This window comes from Eubalaena glacialis, chromosome 16, assembly GCF_028564815.1.
Source record: "Eubalaena glacialis isolate mEubGla1 chromosome 16, mEubGla1.1.hap2.+ XY, whole genome shotgun sequence".
Taxonomy (NCBI): Eukaryota; Metazoa; Chordata; class Mammalia; order Artiodactyla; family Balaenidae; genus Eubalaena; species Eubalaena glacialis.
Window position 1 is genome coordinate 2,033,165 of NC_083731.1, and position 18,189 is coordinate 2,051,353.

The 18,189-nt window shown below is 47.2% G+C and overlaps 1 protein-coding gene across 4 annotated transcripts in view; it reads right to left on the reverse strand.

Annotated features, from left to right (window-relative positions):
* The window catches only part of ARHGEF7 (Rho guanine nucleotide exchange factor 7), a 125,309-nt gene that overhangs the window by 79,336 nt on the left and 27,784 nt on the right, over nt 1-18,189 (reverse strand). For all 4 annotated transcript variants that reach the window (XM_061171056.1, XM_061171051.1, XM_061171052.1 and 1 more), the window contains exon 2: nt 17,988-18,074. In XM_061171056.1, the coding sequence (XP_061027039.1) occupies nt 17,988-18,074 (87 nt within the window). The remainder of the gene's footprint in view (nt 1-17,987; nt 18,075-18,189) is intronic.

Consider the following 18,189-nt stretch of genomic DNA (forward strand, 5'->3'; position numbering starts at 1 on the left):
CAGCAGCCCCTTCCTCTAGGAGAGGCCAAGCACCCAGACCCCACCAAGGAGAGCCCGCTGCCTGCACTGGCTTCCCAACGTAAGTGACAAACTTGAGGTGCTGCTAGACCCACGTAACAGGCACTGATAGGAGGAAACAAAAATGAAATACCCTAGGAGCTCTAACCACAATAAAGCCTGAACTGTCCCAGAGCTGGAGGGGGGCAAGGAAATGGGATGCAGGGACAGTCCATCCCTCCACCCCGCTCATGGGCCTCACCCACAGTTCCCCTGCCTGCTCCCAGCCACGCCCCTACGGTGAAAGCATCCCACCACCTACGTGGCTTTACATTCCCATCAGCTACTGGGCCCGTATTCACAAATAGGAAGAGGAACCAAGGCCACGTGTGACAGAAGAGTAAAGAGGAGGACAAGTGAATTCTGGCTCCGAACAAGATGCAGCAGACACACTCTCCTATCCCTCCACCTCAGTGCAGCTAAAAGCCCTGGACGTCCACATAAAACAAACGTAAGACAAGACAGTGCTGGATACGACAGGCCAACTGGCTACGGGCTTCAAGACCTGAGAAACAACATGGCAGTGGGTTCTCTGGATCTTCTTTTTGCTCCCCCAGACTGGGTGCTGGAGAAGCCTGCAATCCAGACACACCAAAGGGTGCGGACTAACACAGCGCCGGGAGAAGCCTGCCCTCTCCGGCCAGAGCACCAGGAAAGGAGCAGCCCGGCAGACAGGAAACTTCTAGACAGTAACCAACCCCCCACCAAAGCCCGCAGGAAACACGGCCCACCCTACCAAGGCCTTAACAAAGTGCCCTCCCTCGGCCCTGCGTACAGGGGCCCGCAGAGTCCCACTGAGTTCCTCAGCTTTCAGACAGGAGTAAAGTCTAAGGCGATAAATCAGGACATACAGGCTTCTGCCTCATTATTTATAAAGGTAACTGCTGAAAAACTAAGAATCACCAAACAGTGCAATTAGTAAAATGTGGGACACAGAGGGATTGTGAGGAGTCAGGGCACGTGTGCTAAGTCCCGTCCTTTCGTGCGGATCTAAAGGAAGCCAGAGTAGGACAGAGAGGAGGAGCTGGGTTAGAAGAAGATTTCACAGGTAAAAATCGAAAGGACTTGAAAGAATCAGCTATTACAACGAGAAGATGAGAACGTACAAGTACATCATCAACTATTCAATGCTACGCAAGTTTAACTTTCACCACACACGAGACGTTCAAAGGAAGCTTGAGTGACCAGAAAAGTCAGAATCGTAGATGGTGCTTGACGTGAGACTTGAGGGTAGATGCGAGATCAAAACATGCAGATGGAGGTGTTCAGACCATTTCATAGAGAAATAAAGCCAAGAAAAATTCAGCTGTGACCAAATATTTTCATTCAGAACATCTTTGTTTTTTTCTAAAAATTAGGCGCCAGTACTTCTACCTAAATGCCGTAAAAGGCTACATCTCTCTCTGCCTTTCTCTATTTAACTTCCAGTTTCCAGTACGTGTACACTGTGCACTGATTTCAAAATAAGTACCGTTTACTAAAGCTTGCCAGCACGAACACGATGCCATATTACGAGGACAACGTGGCCACTGGCACGCTGTCTCCCTAGAATTCTTCACCACTTACTGGTCTTAATTCCACCTTGTAGGGCTGTATTTGAGTCCCCAGTGCTGGGCCCAATTTCTCTTAATAAAAAGTTTTCTCAACCGTTTGGGCACCTGTCTATCTAGTCTGAGCACTCCCTTCCAAGCCTATTATGATCTCCAAGAGAACGCTAAAATTCTGCCATCAAAGTTCAAGGTTACCACATACCCCCAGGCAGTTAGGACCTGGAACGCCGCAAGTCCCCTTTAATTCCTCTTTAGGACAGTTCATCAATTTTAGGACGTTTTGTTGGTTCAACTCAACAAATCAACTTGAGAAGCCTGGGGGAAGCAGGAAGCAGCGGCAGGCCCCACCCACCCAGGGGTGCCCAGCCTGGCCAACTGGAGGGTCTCCTGCTCTCTCTAAATCCCAACCCCATGCCACCGTCCCTCCTGCAGGACGTACAGTCACTGCCCTGTATCCCAGTTACGTATATTCATTTCATGAGCCATACAACGCTCCACGACGCTTCTGGCAGACACATGCTGTGCCTCTGTGTGTCTCCGCAGAACAAGGCTCAGGGAATGTCCTCAGAAATCCTGTGCAGACTGACTAACAGCACCTGGAGGAACACTTCCCTGTTCTACACTCACAATGAAATAGAAACGTACTCTTCAGTCTCCTGTAACACATTCTACCCAATAAATGCTCTGGTTGAAGGGTCCACCACCTCAGCCTATCTGAGCTGTGTACCAGTCATCCTAGCAACGCTCCAGTCATATGAGAAGTCAAACTCTCCTCTCCCAGGGCCGGTTCTAAAGTAAGATTCCAACAAGATGCTGGAAAACGAGAAGGGAAGTTTCCAGGTCTTCTCTTGGCAAAGAGATGTCAAATCTGAAGCTGGAACAACATGAGACTCTCACTACACATACATCCCATCCCCTGAGCTGCCTTGTCCTTCCTGGTCCTTCAAACATCGCCATTTGACTGACGTGCTTCAAACTCCTGACCATGATCCTCAATAAAGAATGCATTTTACATCACAACCAGTACACACACACAAAAGCCAGACAGCTATTGTGCAATCTGAATTTTTAATAAATTCACCACTAAGTAAGAGATAAGCAGTTAACAAATGCCAACAAGGACAGAATTTATTCGAGCTTTAAATAAAGTTGCTAGTGAGCCATGGGTTCTAATTTCTTTATTCTCCAGTTATAAATCTTTCACTACACTGAATGGCTTTAACTAAGTTACGTATTACACCCAAAATGATGGAGGGATATGTAGAAAATTAACATTCTGCAACTAAACCCCCTAAATCTTAGGTAAATTCCCTCTTCAGTTGCATGGTGCAGATTATTTATACCTACATTAACACATTTATTACAAGTTCAAATTGCATGAATTATAGACACTACATTCAATAGTTCCCTAAAGAAGATCAAATGCCCAGGTGCCCACAGTCTTCCCTCTTAACGGAGCTTCCACCAACTGGAGGGCCGCCGTCCCCTTCCAGCTGACCTTTAGTTCTAAATTTATAAGTTCTGGAATCTCTGTAAGCCTGGATTCAAGTACCAACTCTGCCCCTTAGTGACTAGTAGAGATCAGGCATATTCCCTCACCTCCCCACATCTCATTTCTCCTCTGTGTACCGGGGCTCACTGCATTTACCTGGCAACGCTGCCTCGTGGCTGCTTCGGTACTTAGGAGCCAGTCAGCAAGCTGCTATGCGGTTTTAAAGGCCTTGACAGGCACACCTTGGAGAGATTGCAGGTTCGGTTCCAGACCACCGCAGTAAAGCGAATATCACAATAGAGTCCCATGAATTTTTTGGTTTCCCAGAGCAAATAAGTTATGTTTATACTGCACTCTGTTGAGTGTGCAACAGCATTATGTCTAAGAAAAAAGGGTGCATATCTTAATTTAAGAACACTTTATAGCTAAAAAATGCCAACCATCGTCTGAGCCTTCAGCTAGTCGTACTCTTTTGCTGGTGGAGGGTCTGGCCTCGACATTGATGGCTGCTGACTTTTCAGGGTGGTTCGTGGTTGCTGAAGGCTGGGGCGGCTGCTGCAATTTCTTAAAATAAGACAACAATGAAGTCTGCCACGTCGACTGACTCTTCCTTTCACGGTTTCTCCGCAGGATGCAGTGCTGTCTGATACCATTTTACTCACAGTGGAACTTGTTTCAAAATCGGAGTCAGTCCTCACACACCCTGCCGCTGCTCTATCAACTACGTTTACATCATATTCTAAAGCCTTTGGTGTCATTTCACCCATCTTCACAGCCTCTTCAGCAGGAGGAGATTCCATCTCAATAAACCACTTCCTTTGCGCACCCATAAGCAGCAGCTCCTCGTCCGTTAATGTTTTATTGCAAGATGGCAGCAATTCAGTCCCATCTTCAGGCTCTACTTCTAGTTCTAGTTCTCTTGCTGTTTCCACCACATCTGCGGTTCCTTCCTCTACTGAGGTCTTGAACCCCTTGAAGTCAACCATGAGGGTTGGAATCAACTTCTTCCAAACTCTGTTAATGTTGGTATTTTGACCATTTCCTATGAATCACAAATGTTCTTAATGGCATCCAGAATGGTAAATCCTTTCCAGAAGGTTTTCAATTGACTCTGCCCTGATCCATCAGAGGAATCACCATCTGTGGCAGCTGTAGCCTTACAAAATGCACTCTTTAAATAATAAGACTTAAAAGTTGGAATTCCTCCTTGATCCATGGGCTGCAGAAAGGATATAGTGTTAGCAACATGGAAACAACATTCATCTCATCGTATACCTCCAGCAGAGCTCTTGGGTGACCAGGTACATTGTCAATGAGCAGTAACATTTTGAAAGGAATCTTTCTGAGCAGTAGGTCTCAAGAGTAGGCTTAAAATATTCAGTAAACCATGTTATACACAAATGTACTGTCATTCAGGCTTTGTTGTCCCATTTACAGAGCACAGGCAGAGTAGTTTAGCATAATTCTTAAGGGCCCTAGGATTTTCAGAATGGTAAATGAGCACTGGCTTCAACTTAATGTCACCTGCTGCATTAGCCCCTAATGAAAGAGTCAGTCTGACCTTTGAAGCCAGGTACTGACTTCTCCTCTCTAGCTATGAGAGTCCTAGATAGCACCTTTTTCCAATAGAAGGCTGTTTCATCTACATTAAAAATCTGTTGTGTAGTGTAGCGCCTTCACTGATTATCTTAGCTAGATCTTCGGGATAACTTGCTGCAGCTTCCATATCAGCACTTGCTGCTTCACCTTGTACTTTCATGTTATGGTGATGGCTTCTCTCCTTCAACCTCATGAAGCAACAACCTCTGTCAGCTTCAAACTTTTCTTCTGTAGCTTCACCTCTCTCAGCCTTCATAGAATTAAAGAGAGGGAGTTGCTCTAGATTAGGCTTTGGCATAAGGGAACGTTGTGGCTGGTTTCATCTTCTATCCAGCTCACTAAAATTTTCTCCATATTACCAATAAGGCTGTTTTGCTTTCTTATTTGTGTGTTCACTGGAGTAGCACTTTTAATTTCCTTCAAGAACTTTTCCTTTGCATTTACAACCTGGCTAACTGTTTGGTGCAAGAGGCCTAGCTTTTAGCCTATCTCAGCTTTTGACACAGCTTCCTCACTAAGCTTAATCATGTCTAGCTTTTGAATTAAAGTGAGAGATGTGCAACTCTTCCTTTCACTTGAACACTCAAGAGGCCACTGTAGAGTTATTAACTGGCCTAATTTCAATATTGTTGTGCCTCAGGGGACAGGGAGGCTGGAGGAGAGGGAGAGATGGGGGAACGGCTGGTTGGTGGAGTGGTGAGAACACACACAACATTTATTAAGTTATGCCGTCTTATATGGTGGTTTGTGACAACCCAAAACAATTACAATAGTAACAAAGATCACTAATCACAGATCACCATAACAAATATAACAATGGAAAAGTATGAAATACGTTGAGAACTACCCAAATGTGACACAGAGATATGAGGTGAGCATGAAGTGAGCAAATGCTGCTGGAAAAACAGCACCAACAGACCTGCTCCATGGATGGTTGCCACAAACCTTCCATTTGTAAAAAATATAGTACCTACAAAAGTATGGGAAGTTTGTACATAGGTATGCAGAGCTCAGAAGTGAATGGCTAAGTTCACAAATAGTACCAGTCTTCAGATTCTTGAAAGCAGAGGTAACGTTTTCTCCTTTCCCACATGCCAAAATATACACAACTTTCTAGCTTAGATCCCAACACCGCCCTCAAATGTCCCTTCCTGACCAGAGCTTGAGGTCCCAAAGGCAGCCTCATGCCAAAAGTCCCCATCTGGCCACCCCGAGAGGAAGGAGCATCAGGCGATGATGCTAGGAGCACCAGGCAAAAGGCTCTGGGGCCCCACCCCACAGACTACACGCCAAGTACAAAGGGAAAGGGCACCTTCACAACGGAGAGACCTGGTGGACGTCACCTTAGCCAAGTGATGGAACTCGGCGCCGGCAGCACAGAGCATGTCAACATCACAGGTCTGATACGACCCACGGGAACACAGAACGGCACCTGTGCAGAATTCTTGCCTAAAACGTATACCCTGAATCAGATCCTGTCCAGACTGTGGGGCACTCTACATGGTAACAACCCCAGATTCTTCAAAAACGTACAAGTCATCAAGCATAACGGTGGAGGAACCATTCTGGAAACTACAGAGACCAACTAGGCACGACAAACTGAATGCAACGCAAGACCCCTGTTTGGCGCCTGTGTTTAAAGAAAAGCCACCAAGGTCACCTGGAGACCACTGGGACCGCATCTGAGACAGTATCCCTAGAACCGTGTACAATGCCTGGGCTGTGCCAGCAGGACGTGGTTACGCAGGAAGAGGTCCCCGTTTTAAAAATGCACGTGCTGCGAGCATCCAGAGGCCAGTGTCACGAAGTGTACACGCGGGTTAAATGGTTAGTGAAGCAACGTCTGCACAACGATGGCGTGAAGGCACAGGGCACTTACACTAGTCTTCCTGCCTTTCTGCTAGTTTTAAACCTCTCAAAATAAAGGAAAGGGGGGCAGATTACGAGGCTCTCTCTCGCATCCCCTCGCCACTCTGGCTTCACTTTTAAGTAGACAGGGAAGGCCTCACTCACCATCCACAGTTTTCCTGTAAAGGTCTCATGGAACAAGGACTCAAACCAGCGATGCTGAGAGGCCCCCGTCACTTCAATCGCTCCACGCCAACTTCCCTCAAATGCCCAGCACAGCCAGGCTGGCCTGATTCTGCCACGAGAAGTCCGGAGGAAAGCAGACTTCCCTCTCTGTCTCCTCAGCTGGGCAGGCTCCTTGGCCCTTCGGCAAGCTTGGGGAAAACAAACCCTCATTTAAAGGGCCCGCCAGGTCAGCTTTAAACACGAACTAATTAAATCAGATACTCTCAGAGGGGATGCTGGAATCACTACTTTAAAAGCTCCACAGTCTACAGCCCAAGCGGGTACCACGATCTACCTATTAGTCTTCCTGAAGAGCACGTGCACGCACGTCATTAACCCCAGAGCCCGGTGGAAGATACTAATGGTCGGAGGGAGTGAGGCCCTTCACGTCTCAGCTCAAGGACCAGGCACTTTCTCTCAACTACCAGGGAAAACACCCAATACACACCAAATAAATTGGGTCCAAAATTTGGGACAAATTAGGTCAGAAATGCATATTCTGGTAGGAAGTTCTTTTTTTAAAACATACAAAATGCAGATCTTCACATCTAAACATGGTCTGAAAGGCCTCGAGATTTGTTTTGCTCTGTAATTGTTCACTGGGAATCTCTCCGCTCGCCGGTTCCCAGGACTTAAGGGAACTCCTCAGGGACACAAACTGCTTTAGGGCAACGGGGGGAAGGGGCTGCGCCCTCCTGCGAGACCAACGGGGAAATGCCTGTCAGGAAAAGGGGTCCCCCTCCCGCGAGACCAACGGGGAAATGCCTGTCAGGAAAAGGGGTCCCCTTCCCGCGAGACCCACGGGGAAATGCCTGTCAGGAAAAGGGGTCCCCTTCCTGCGAGACCAATGGGGATTTTCTTGATTTGTTTTAAAATGAAAATATCAATAGAAAAGTGACGGCTAAAAGATATTCAAAGAAGTCTGTTTTACTAGACTTAAAAAAGGTGGGAAATAGGAAGTAAAAGAGGGGAATGAGGTCAAAAGGCAGGACCCCAAGTGACTAGAATTTCCTAGGGCCAGAGAAACAGGCGGTCACACCAGCTCAGGACTCTCCCCATGCGCAGGCAGAGCGCAGCGTCCAACAGGAGCTGCTCTACCTGAGTCGCTTCCGAAAGGCCACTGGGCCGTGACCAGTTTGCAACAGGAGAAAGAGCGTGTAGAGGGACACGGGTGCACAGCAGAGCGGCACGTGGGCTTCTCCAACACACAGCTGCCCACCCTGCTCCAGGTCCTCCTACGGCCTTCCACAGCGCGGCCAGAGAACACGGTGGGGAACGAGAACTCATCCCTGCGCGCCACCTCAGGACGTGGAAACAAATGTCCCCCCGCGGCTCCCGCCAAGAGCCCACCCAGCTGACACCCCGTCCAGAGCCTGTGAGACCCCGAGCACAGAGCCCAGCCGAGCTCACCGGACCGCCGGCCTCACTGCAGAGCTGAGAGGCAGGAAATGGCAGTGTTTCTGCCACTACATTTGGGGTCATTTGTTAGGCAGCTACAGAAAACCAACACACTACACCAGCTGTCTCACAAATAAAATGCAAGAACTGAGATCAATTTTACCGCAGAGTAGCTATAAACCCACTGAAACCAAAACTTCTGTAAGAGATCTAGACTCTCAACTCAGTTCTCCCTCAGTTTCTCCTCAGGCAGAAACTGAGGCACCTTTCTCATTCCAGTTGATAGCAGACTTGGTGCAACACTGGAAACAATAGTGAATGGAATGAAAGTACTTTTATCGATCTTAGAAAAATGTAAGTTTTTTTTAAAACAAGTTAGGAGACGCTTTTGCTACCCTGCAGTACTAAGGAAAGCACTTCCGGGATCAAGTCTCCCCTCTCGGCTTAGTGACGTGGGCAGTGGGCTCCTGGCCTCGGAACCGCACTGGCAGCCGGACATCACTCCCTGGGATACACAAGAGCTGTTCCAGATACTCTTCCAAATGACTCAGAGTAACCGACACACGACTCCACAGGATCAGAAGCCGTCTTCAGGCTCAATTCAGGCCACAAGGTGGAACTAACAGACCCGCGGGCACGCCACGATGCTGCAGCTACTGCTCAGCGAAGCACGTCCTCATTTTGAAGCGCCATCTTTGGCACAGGCTGGTCATTAGCCAGGTAGCCTCCTTCTTAAATGAGCACCTTGCGTGAAGGAGCTCCAAGAGGGAGCTCTGACAAACCGAGCAGCTGCGGAAAGACGAAACAACTAGAATTTGACTAATAAATGCCCCTCGAAAGCGACAAGCTAACCATTATCAACACAATAAACTGAAGTAAAGATGTCGTGGTGTCTCATCTTCTGCCTCTCAGATGATCACACAGACCGATTCCAAGGTCTACAGATTATCCTTTTCAAAGTCGCATTTTACAGAAGAAGAAACTGAGTCCCAAAGGGGCTACGGGTCCTTATCTGCCCCGAACGTTTCCAGACATCTTCTGGGGATCTGCCCTCATACAAACCCAATTCATGGACATCCAAATTGAGGTCTGACCCAAGAGTGGAGACCAGCAGGGTGTCTACCTTCAAGGCCCTACAGAGCTTCCTGAATGCACCCGTCCTACATGCTGGCACCTCCTCAGCAGCTGGTCACGGCTGAGACCATCCTTCCTGCAAAAGGACAGTCCATTCCCATGAAGCACGTCTGAACCACACATCAGAACCCTGCAACATGAGCTGAAAAGATGGAGGCACAATCGTTCACATGGATAAAGTGAACATTAACGGATTAAACCTTACTGCTGTCCCGTCCATCTTGTTCATCCTTGGTCTCACGCATTCAACACAGATCTGACCTGAGTGCCTATGCATGCCAGCACTGGGACCCACGTGTATTCACAGTGCCCTCGAGGTTCCCAGGCCAGTGGGCTGGGTGAGGAGGGAGAAGCTTCACTGAAGACTGCAACCCTGGCTTTGCAGGACGCGGACGCGTGCCCAGCCCAACACCCAGCCTCTAGCCGAGCCCCTTCCTGGAGGCTCTGAAGAGTCAGACACAAAGTGAAGAGACGTGCTTCCAATTCCTCCAAGAGAGCCATCCTCCCCTTTCACCCCACAGTTCTCCTGCCTCCCACCCTCCACCACCCAACAGCGGAGGGGGGCTTTCTCAAAAGGACCGTTTGGAAAAGCAGCCCCAGGTCCATGTTACTTCCTGTCATTACTACTGACAGGCAGGAGGAATGGCGGCTGCCTTGGAAGCTGTACTGAACCTCAGCGCACAAGAGATGAGGCGCCGCCCTCGCAGCGGGGACGGACGTGGGCCGAGCTGCTGCATCCCGTCTCAGCCTCGTTCCTCCGTCTCCTCCAGCCCGGGTCAGGGACACAGTTCACTGGGCTTACCCAGCCTGCCTGGGACCAGCCTGGGGCTTTAGCCTCATCGATACGACAAGTGAGAGGAGCTTAAACTATCCGAGCCACCTCCACTTTTCCCATTTCACCCTTAATTCCGCCTTGCTCTGCTCCTGAACCTCTTCGGGAAGCTCCTTAAGGGGCGTCACTGTTCAGGAGGCCTCTGATGAGCGGGACGGCGGGCTGCTCCACCTTCACGAGTTGTGGACGTGGGCAGGCACCCTACGCGCCAGCGCCTTAGTTTCCTAGTCACCGCGCAGGCAGAACGATCCACCTTGAGAGAGCTGCTTGAAGACTGAGCGAGCTGACCCGCGTCTACGGGGCAGGGCCCAGGACACAGTGGGCACGCAGGGGCCGCCGCTCATTCTCGCCACCTCTCGGGCTCCTCTAAGAGCACCGCCACCAGGGGAGGCCCAGCGCAAGCTGAAACTGCAGAGCTCGTCGTGCAAAGATTCTTGAGAACTTCAGAGGGGGACAGCAGAGCATTAAACCAAGCGCGGGGCCCTGCGTGACGACTCGGCGGCATGCCCGCGAGGCCAGTCCTGCCTCCAGCCAAGCTCCCTGAGAACTCCCGCTAGGAGTCAGGCTAACAGGACTGCCCTGCGATCCTCAGTTCACCTACTCCAGCCCGGGCACAGCACGCCCGGCGGAACGCAAACCCTGGCTCGCACGCGCTGGGCTGTGACCGAGACCTCCTCATCACCTCAAGTCTCCGTCTCCTCGGCTGCAAAATGGGGAAAGCACCACCTCCTCCGCAGGACACCTGGGAGGATTAGACGATACAGCACATATGAAACGCCTAGGCACCTACTTTGTACCTGACGAATGTTAACCCCATTTAATTCCAAGCTGACTGTCCTCCCCCAGCCTCTCCAGTGATCTAGACTCGCGTGGTCCAACGTGGGGCCGCTTGCCTTGTGAGCTGCTCAGCGCTTCCAATGTAGCTGATGCAGAGCGAGAGGTGCTGCGAGTCTGAGAAACACACACCAGATTTTAAAGACTTAATGTGAAAAGACAAAGTAACGTCAATAATATTTTTATGTTAACTACACGTTGAAATAAGAACATTATAGGCACACTGGGTTAAAGACAATGTATTATTAAAATTAACTTCATGTTTCTTTTCACTTTTTTTTAATGTAGTTACCAGGAAATTTTAAAAACACAAATGTGGCTCACATTATATTTCTATTGGATGGTGCTGACCTAGACAGTGAGACACCCAAAGACCTGAAGGGAAGTCTAGTTCTCCACAGTGGAAAGCAGCCTGGATGCAGAAGGGACTAACCACTCGCCCACAGGACAGCTGGCCAGGCTCTACAATGGAACGCAGAGGGTGAACGCGGACACTGTCTGCCAGGAAAAATTAAATAGAATCATAATATCAGAGTAGAATTTGACTTTCTCTGCTTATAAGTACCTACAAGATATTCAGAGAATAGTTATTCATCTCCTAAATGACTTTTTAATTACTTACTGTCTCTCAACTTCTTTAAACGGCAAGTTCTGGCAAAAACATGAATAAACTGACTTCAAGAATTGATTGAGTCGGTCAATAAATACTACATCATTACCTACCACTTCCAGCTCACCATGGAGTCAGGAGCACAGGTGACTAGCTAAGACAACAGACTGCCGTGTGACCGCAAACACATCTTCAGTGCAAAGTTGTAGCAAACAGCTTAACCTGAATCTAGGTCGAAGGTAACACCTGGGTGGGGCATCTCATTCCCAGGGAAAGAACTACATACTTTCGTCTTTGTTTCAATTAATCCTGAAGCCTACATCAACAAGTTTCAAGTTTTCACAAGAGCATGTCTTAGTTATCTGAATAGTATTTTTAAATATTCTTTTGGACAAAATCTCAACCATAACCTTGTTAAAAATCTAGAACAGAATTGAGCATGAGGACAAAGAAGTTTAACAAAAGAATTTGTCCGTCGGAAATACACAAAGAAGACGAACGTTTTAGAAAGATGTGAGGCGATTTCTTTCCCTAACTCATCAGCCCATCAGCCTAGCTGGGGAGCACTGGGGAGCCCACCTAATACCTTTCCCTTCTCTACCGACTTTAAAGACAGAAAATGAAAACTTCATCACTCACACAGAGGGAAATCGGCACCTCTGCACACAGTCTCGAGCCGTGCTTCCAGCCAGAGTTCCCCCTTTACAAAGCGACCCCGGAACAGCCAGAGGTTACTTGTCAGAAAGCTGGAAGGAGCACTCCAAACGTCTACAGTTTTCAACTTTGATTTCCTAGTCTAGCAGCTTTCCTTTCACATCCTCCTCTGCGAGTCCAATGGAGGAAACCTTGAGTGCGTCACATCTGCTTTCGTTTACCATTTACGCAGAAATGCGGGCACTGCAGATGATACAAGAAAGAAAAGCCAAAATGTTTACCCCAAGAGGTTTCCATTTTCCTGAGGGAAAGAGAAGCAACTGATACAGGCAGTCACAGGACTGACTGCAAAGGCGTGCTCTCACACACCGCTACGGGCAAGGCAAAAGGATAAAAATGTCTCTGGAGACAATTTGGCAATAGTGCTTTAAATGTTTAAAAGCCCTACCTTTGACCTATGCACTGCCCTATCAGGGAATTTCTCCTTCAGAGATAATCAAAGATGAAGGATTCTGTACAGAAATGGCCATCACACAGATCACTGTTTACCACAATGAAAACTTAGAAACAACCTCTACACCCAAAAATGGGGATTACCACCACAAACTACGAAGAGGCCATTAAAAATAACTAGACAAATATTTAACACAAGAAAACAGTCACTATGTTAAGTTAAAGCATATTATAAAACATTTATACTATGATGTCATGGATATTTTAAAAGCATATTTACGTATGTGCAAAGGGGGGAAAAGACTGAAAAATATACACTAATTTTCACATTGGTTATCTCTAGATGGCATCATTATGTAATTATTTTCTTCTTACATTTCTCCATTTCCTGAATTTTGTATAACTGAATATGGATTATGGGGTAAAGTTTTTTAAAAATACATACCAACGTTGTTCAAACTACTAGAAAACGGTAACAGTAACAGCCACTGTCTATTTAGCACCTAAAACACGTGAGGCACTGTTCTAAGTGCTATATGCTAATTCATTTAATCCTACAACAAATACGAAGGGCCTGCATCGCGGTGATGCCCCTTCTCCGGATGGTAGAGCTGGCAAGAGGCAGAGTGGGACAGAAACCCAGCGGGCTTCAGGCCAATGTGCTCACCGGCCCTCCGAAGCAGAAAGCTGATGTTCATGGGCACCTACCAGGGGCTGAGCAAGGCCCTGCAAGTACACAGGACATTTTCACTAAAGGTCCAAATCGCAGTGGGAGAGCACGCCCAGCTGACTGTTCAGCGTCCGCCCCAGCACGACCTGCTCGTGGCTGCTCAGCACCACGTACACAATTCCTGGGAAGTGAGACAAACTGGGTTTTCTGTGAAAAATTACTCTGAGGAGTGGCCAACTGCTACTGATGGTGATACAGGTGGAGAGGCCTAAGAAAGTAATGACTCAGCTAACAGATGTAAAGTAGTTAAAAACAGGTAAAAAAATAAGATGGCATCCAAGTCAGCAAAGACTCACATCTGTAATGTGAACAAGTCCACCACTCACCCTGCAAAACAAACACCAAAGTGCCACCAAAACAGTCTCATAGAGTGAAAGTCAGAACATTTCCTCCTAAACAGTCTCACGGTCGAGGGAACAGTTTTCTTTCACAGTTTTAAGCACTAATAAACGACTACAGCATTATTTCCCTTACGTAGATCTGCCTGTTCCGGCTTAACCTGTGGTCATTACAGGCATACATTAGTTTGCAACTGTTGACGATTCACCTAATCACACAGATTAGTATAAAGTGAGTAATGTTGCATCCCAAACCGGACACCACCCGCTTCTCCAGGAAGGGTCCAGAAGCAAGGCTGCCTGAAGCAGTGGAAAAGCCCCTCACTCAGGGCCAAACACCAGCTCCGCGCCCCAGCTCCGCGCCGCCAGTCCCCTCAGCGGGCTGCACGGCCCCGGCTGGCCTTTCTGCTTACTTCCAGCATGGAGACTCTCATATCCACCCCCGCTCTCCAGGACCTGCTGAGCGCACAACCTCTGGAGATGGGTCCACACATCAGTATTCCTTACAAAGCCCAACAGCAGCCCTGTGGCTAACGTTCACGCAGTTAACAGTGAGAACTGATGAGTTAGGCTGCGTCTCCTTCCTGTAAAACAAGGACTGTAATAACTCAAAAGACGAAGGAGCAAACTAAGACAACACATGGAAGTCCTTTAGAGAGTGTTACAAATAACCAAAAACAGCACGCTATTGAGAACTGAAATCAGGGGTCAGATGGAAACTCTGGAAAACTATACAAAGACAGGACTTGGTCAGCACGAGCAACTTTCTCTCTCACACACAACGTTGCCTGCACGTCCAGGACAAGTTCTGTCCTTGCTACACGTGCTAGGCAAACGAGGGTTTCCAAACACAATATTTCCAAGCTGGAGAGAATCACGGTGCCTGGCTCCTTGTATCAGTAAACTTAACTTTCCAGAAAAGTTCCAACTTTATTTATCAAGACATACATAGTTCTAAAGAGGGTCATCTTACATCCTTATTACACCATTAGGAACATGAGAAAAAACCTAAATTCTTATCAAATTCCATACTATTTAAGGAAACAAAAAAGTCAAACAAGATGCTTACTGGGAAGCAAACATTATATGAAAGATGAAAAGATCATCCAAGTTATATGTGCTGTTTTCCTAAACACAGTTTTCCAATTTTTAAGTTTTTTTAAATTTTCCAAATTTAAAAATGTTTTCCAACTTAAAACCTAAATTGCTTCTCAAAGTTTAACAATAAATGCAAACTGTACAATATTCCTTTAAAATTAAAACACCTTTCATAATCAGAACAACTCATTAGGGGAATAATACTTGATTTTCCACAGCGAGTTAAGGTGTGTATGCGTTAAAATAACTGATAAAGTAATTATGATGTTCAGTTCCTCTCTTCCTTTAAGAAATCTTAAGACAGTTTTTTTTTTAAAATAAATTTATTTATTTATTTATTTATTTATTTATTTATTTTCGGCTGCATTGGGTCTTTGTTGCTGTGCGCGGGCTTTCTCTAGCTGCGGCGAGCGGGGACTACTCTTCGTTGCAGTGCACGGGCTTCTCATTGCGGTGGCTTCTCTTGTTGCGGAGCACGGGCTCTAGAGCACAGGCTCAGTAGTTGTGGCGCACAGGCTTAGCTGCTCCGTGGCATGTGGGATCTTGCCGGACCAGGGCTCGAACCCGTGTCCCCTGCACTGGCAGGCAGATTTTAACCACTGCGCCACCAGGGAAGTCCCCTTAAGACAGTTTATAATGGTGGTAGACAAAAAAATACATATACCAAAGACAGGCAGTCTGTTACAAACACAATGCAGTCTAAACTAAGCCCTGGAAAAAGCTACCTTGACACTTATATAGAACAAAAGCTAATCTAGAATTCAAGCTATCAATTTTGAGTTTCATGTTTGTAATTTCAAAAGCTTTCCTGTCGGGGGCTTCCCTGGTGGCGCAGTGGTTAAGAATCCTCCTGCCAATGCAGGGAACACGGGTTCAAGCCCTGGTCCGGGAAGATCCCACATGCCACGGAGCAACTAAGCCCGTGCACCACAACTACTGAGCCCGCATGCCATAATTACTGGAGCCCGCGTGCCTAGAGCTCGTGCTCTGCAACAAGAGAAGCCACCGCAATGAGAAGCCCACACACTGCAACGAACAGTAGCCCCCACTCGCTGCCACTAGAGAAAGCCTGTGCACAGCAACGAAGACCCAATGCAGCCAAAGATAAATAAATAAATAAATATTTTAAAAAAAAAAAAAAGCTTTCCTGTCAGTCTCTTGTCTTCCAGCATTTTGAGAAAATGAAGTGTGTAGAGCTACAAAGTGTTTCAAAAGAGCAAAGTCCTTCCCTCCTCACTCCCTTTCCATTTATTTTTCTTTAAAAACACTGGGAAACCGCCCGCCACACTGTGTTCCATGTGTGAGGCTGTCTTTCAGCGAACAGGCCTGTCCCTTCACATCACAGATTACAACAAGTCTGGAAGCCCAAGTTGAGTCCATACCATACAGAGCTCCTTTTTCACAGTGACTAACGAATGTATGAACTTTCCGATGTGCTTTTTTAAATTATTACCTCTTATTTCATTGAAAGTTTTAAAGTTTAACTTATAACTGAGCTTGAAAGAATGTTAACTAAACTTGCCTCTATTGTAAATTTACTGGAAGAGATATTTAAATAGCACAAAATAAGTCATACTTGATTTTTTTTACATAAAAGGAAACCTTTACTACCAACTACAACTGCCAGGTCATCAGTCAATCACAAATATTTACTGAAGGCCTGCTATATGCCAAGCACTGTTCTAGATGCTTAGGATGTGTTAGTGAACAAAGTCTCTTCTAAAACATCTCTAAATAAACTCAATTTTAAAAAATGGCAGCTATATAAAATTTCAACAGCAACCTTTGGAAAACTAAGGATGAGATGTTTTGCGTTTTTTTACATTCAACTTTCTTTAAAACAATACCTTCTTAGAAAAATCTTACACTTAAGTGTCAGATTATAATCAATGTGCAAAGTGAGTTTCAAATTTAGTCTAATGAGAAACAAAACTCAATAGTTTGAAGGGGATAATAAAATTCCTCAACAAAGGTCAAAAAAAGCAAAAACTGCTACAAGCATTTATTATCACAGCCTAACAGGGAAACTCAATGATAAAAGGACAAAGCCCACCCAGCAGAGGAAAAGACCTTTCTGAAACAATGTCTCTCCCACGCCTAAACAGCAACCATCTCCACTTTGGACTCTTCTCTGAGCATTTTCACTTATCTGTACATGATTTCCTCACAGACATCAAATGCTACCAACTTAGTGTTTCCAATCATACTCATAAAGACAGTAATTTACTCTGTATCAAACTTCAACCAAGAAATAAGCTTTCCATATAGCCTTCCTCACAGATTTGATGACTTCTACATTTATTTCCCAAGAAACCTAAGAGACTGTTCTTTTAGGATGGGAAACTGCTATGGTTCTGTTGGAGATGCTTTCATATACTGTTACCTAGGAGCCTGGTATAATTCATCTCAGTACTCAGATAAGGAAACAAAGGCAGAGAGTGGTAAAGCCGCAGGTAGAAAAGGCAAGATTTAAACCCCCAACTGACTAGAACCTCATTAGTCTGTAATTTCCAAATAAAAAAGCAGCTAGATTTCTGATCTAAAGCCCTACCCCAGGATTAAGAAAAATCACACATGGTAACATAAGATGAAAAAGAAATTTCCAGAGAGCTGCTACTGAAAGACTGTATTTAGCACAGTGACAAAATCCTAAGCAATATGGAAATGACACCCACGCCCCAAGACATAGATTAACATGTCCCTAACCTAAACATCAATTGTCAGAGTAAAAACCACCTACAGGGAGTGACACTTGGAGGACTGGGGGCCCATTTTACTTCTCCTGGCTCCGCCTGATCACCTGCTTAGGGTTCTGACGGCTGACCCAGACCTGGATGCGGGTCCCCCGAGAATCCCTAGGGCAGAGTTAAAGCTAAGGCAAGTACCAAGGAGTCAGAAAGCGCCCCTGCCCAACAAACGGCTGTCGAAAACGTGTTGTCACCTGCACCACGAGCTACTGGAACCACTTTTCCCCATTGCAGCGGGCAAAATGTGGGGCTCCTCCCTGCCCTGAGCCCGTAGTCGCCCCTGGGGGACCCGCGAGCCGGGCCCCGGGCGCCGCCGCTGCGGGCCGTTACCACGCCCGCCCGCCTCGCGCCCCAGCGCCCAGCCGGCCCCGGCGCCCCCGGCACTCACCTCCAGCCGCAGGGACGCCCCGCAGCCTCGCAGGAACTCGTGGATGTTGCTCAGGCACTCGCCCTCGCTCCGGGGCTCCGGGTAGACCTGCAACACAGAGCACAGGCGCTGAGCGCCGCGGGCAGGCCGCGGATGCGCCCCGAGGGGGACGCGACGCGGCCCCGGCGGGCGTGCCGGCCGCGCGAGCGACCAGGGCGGGCTG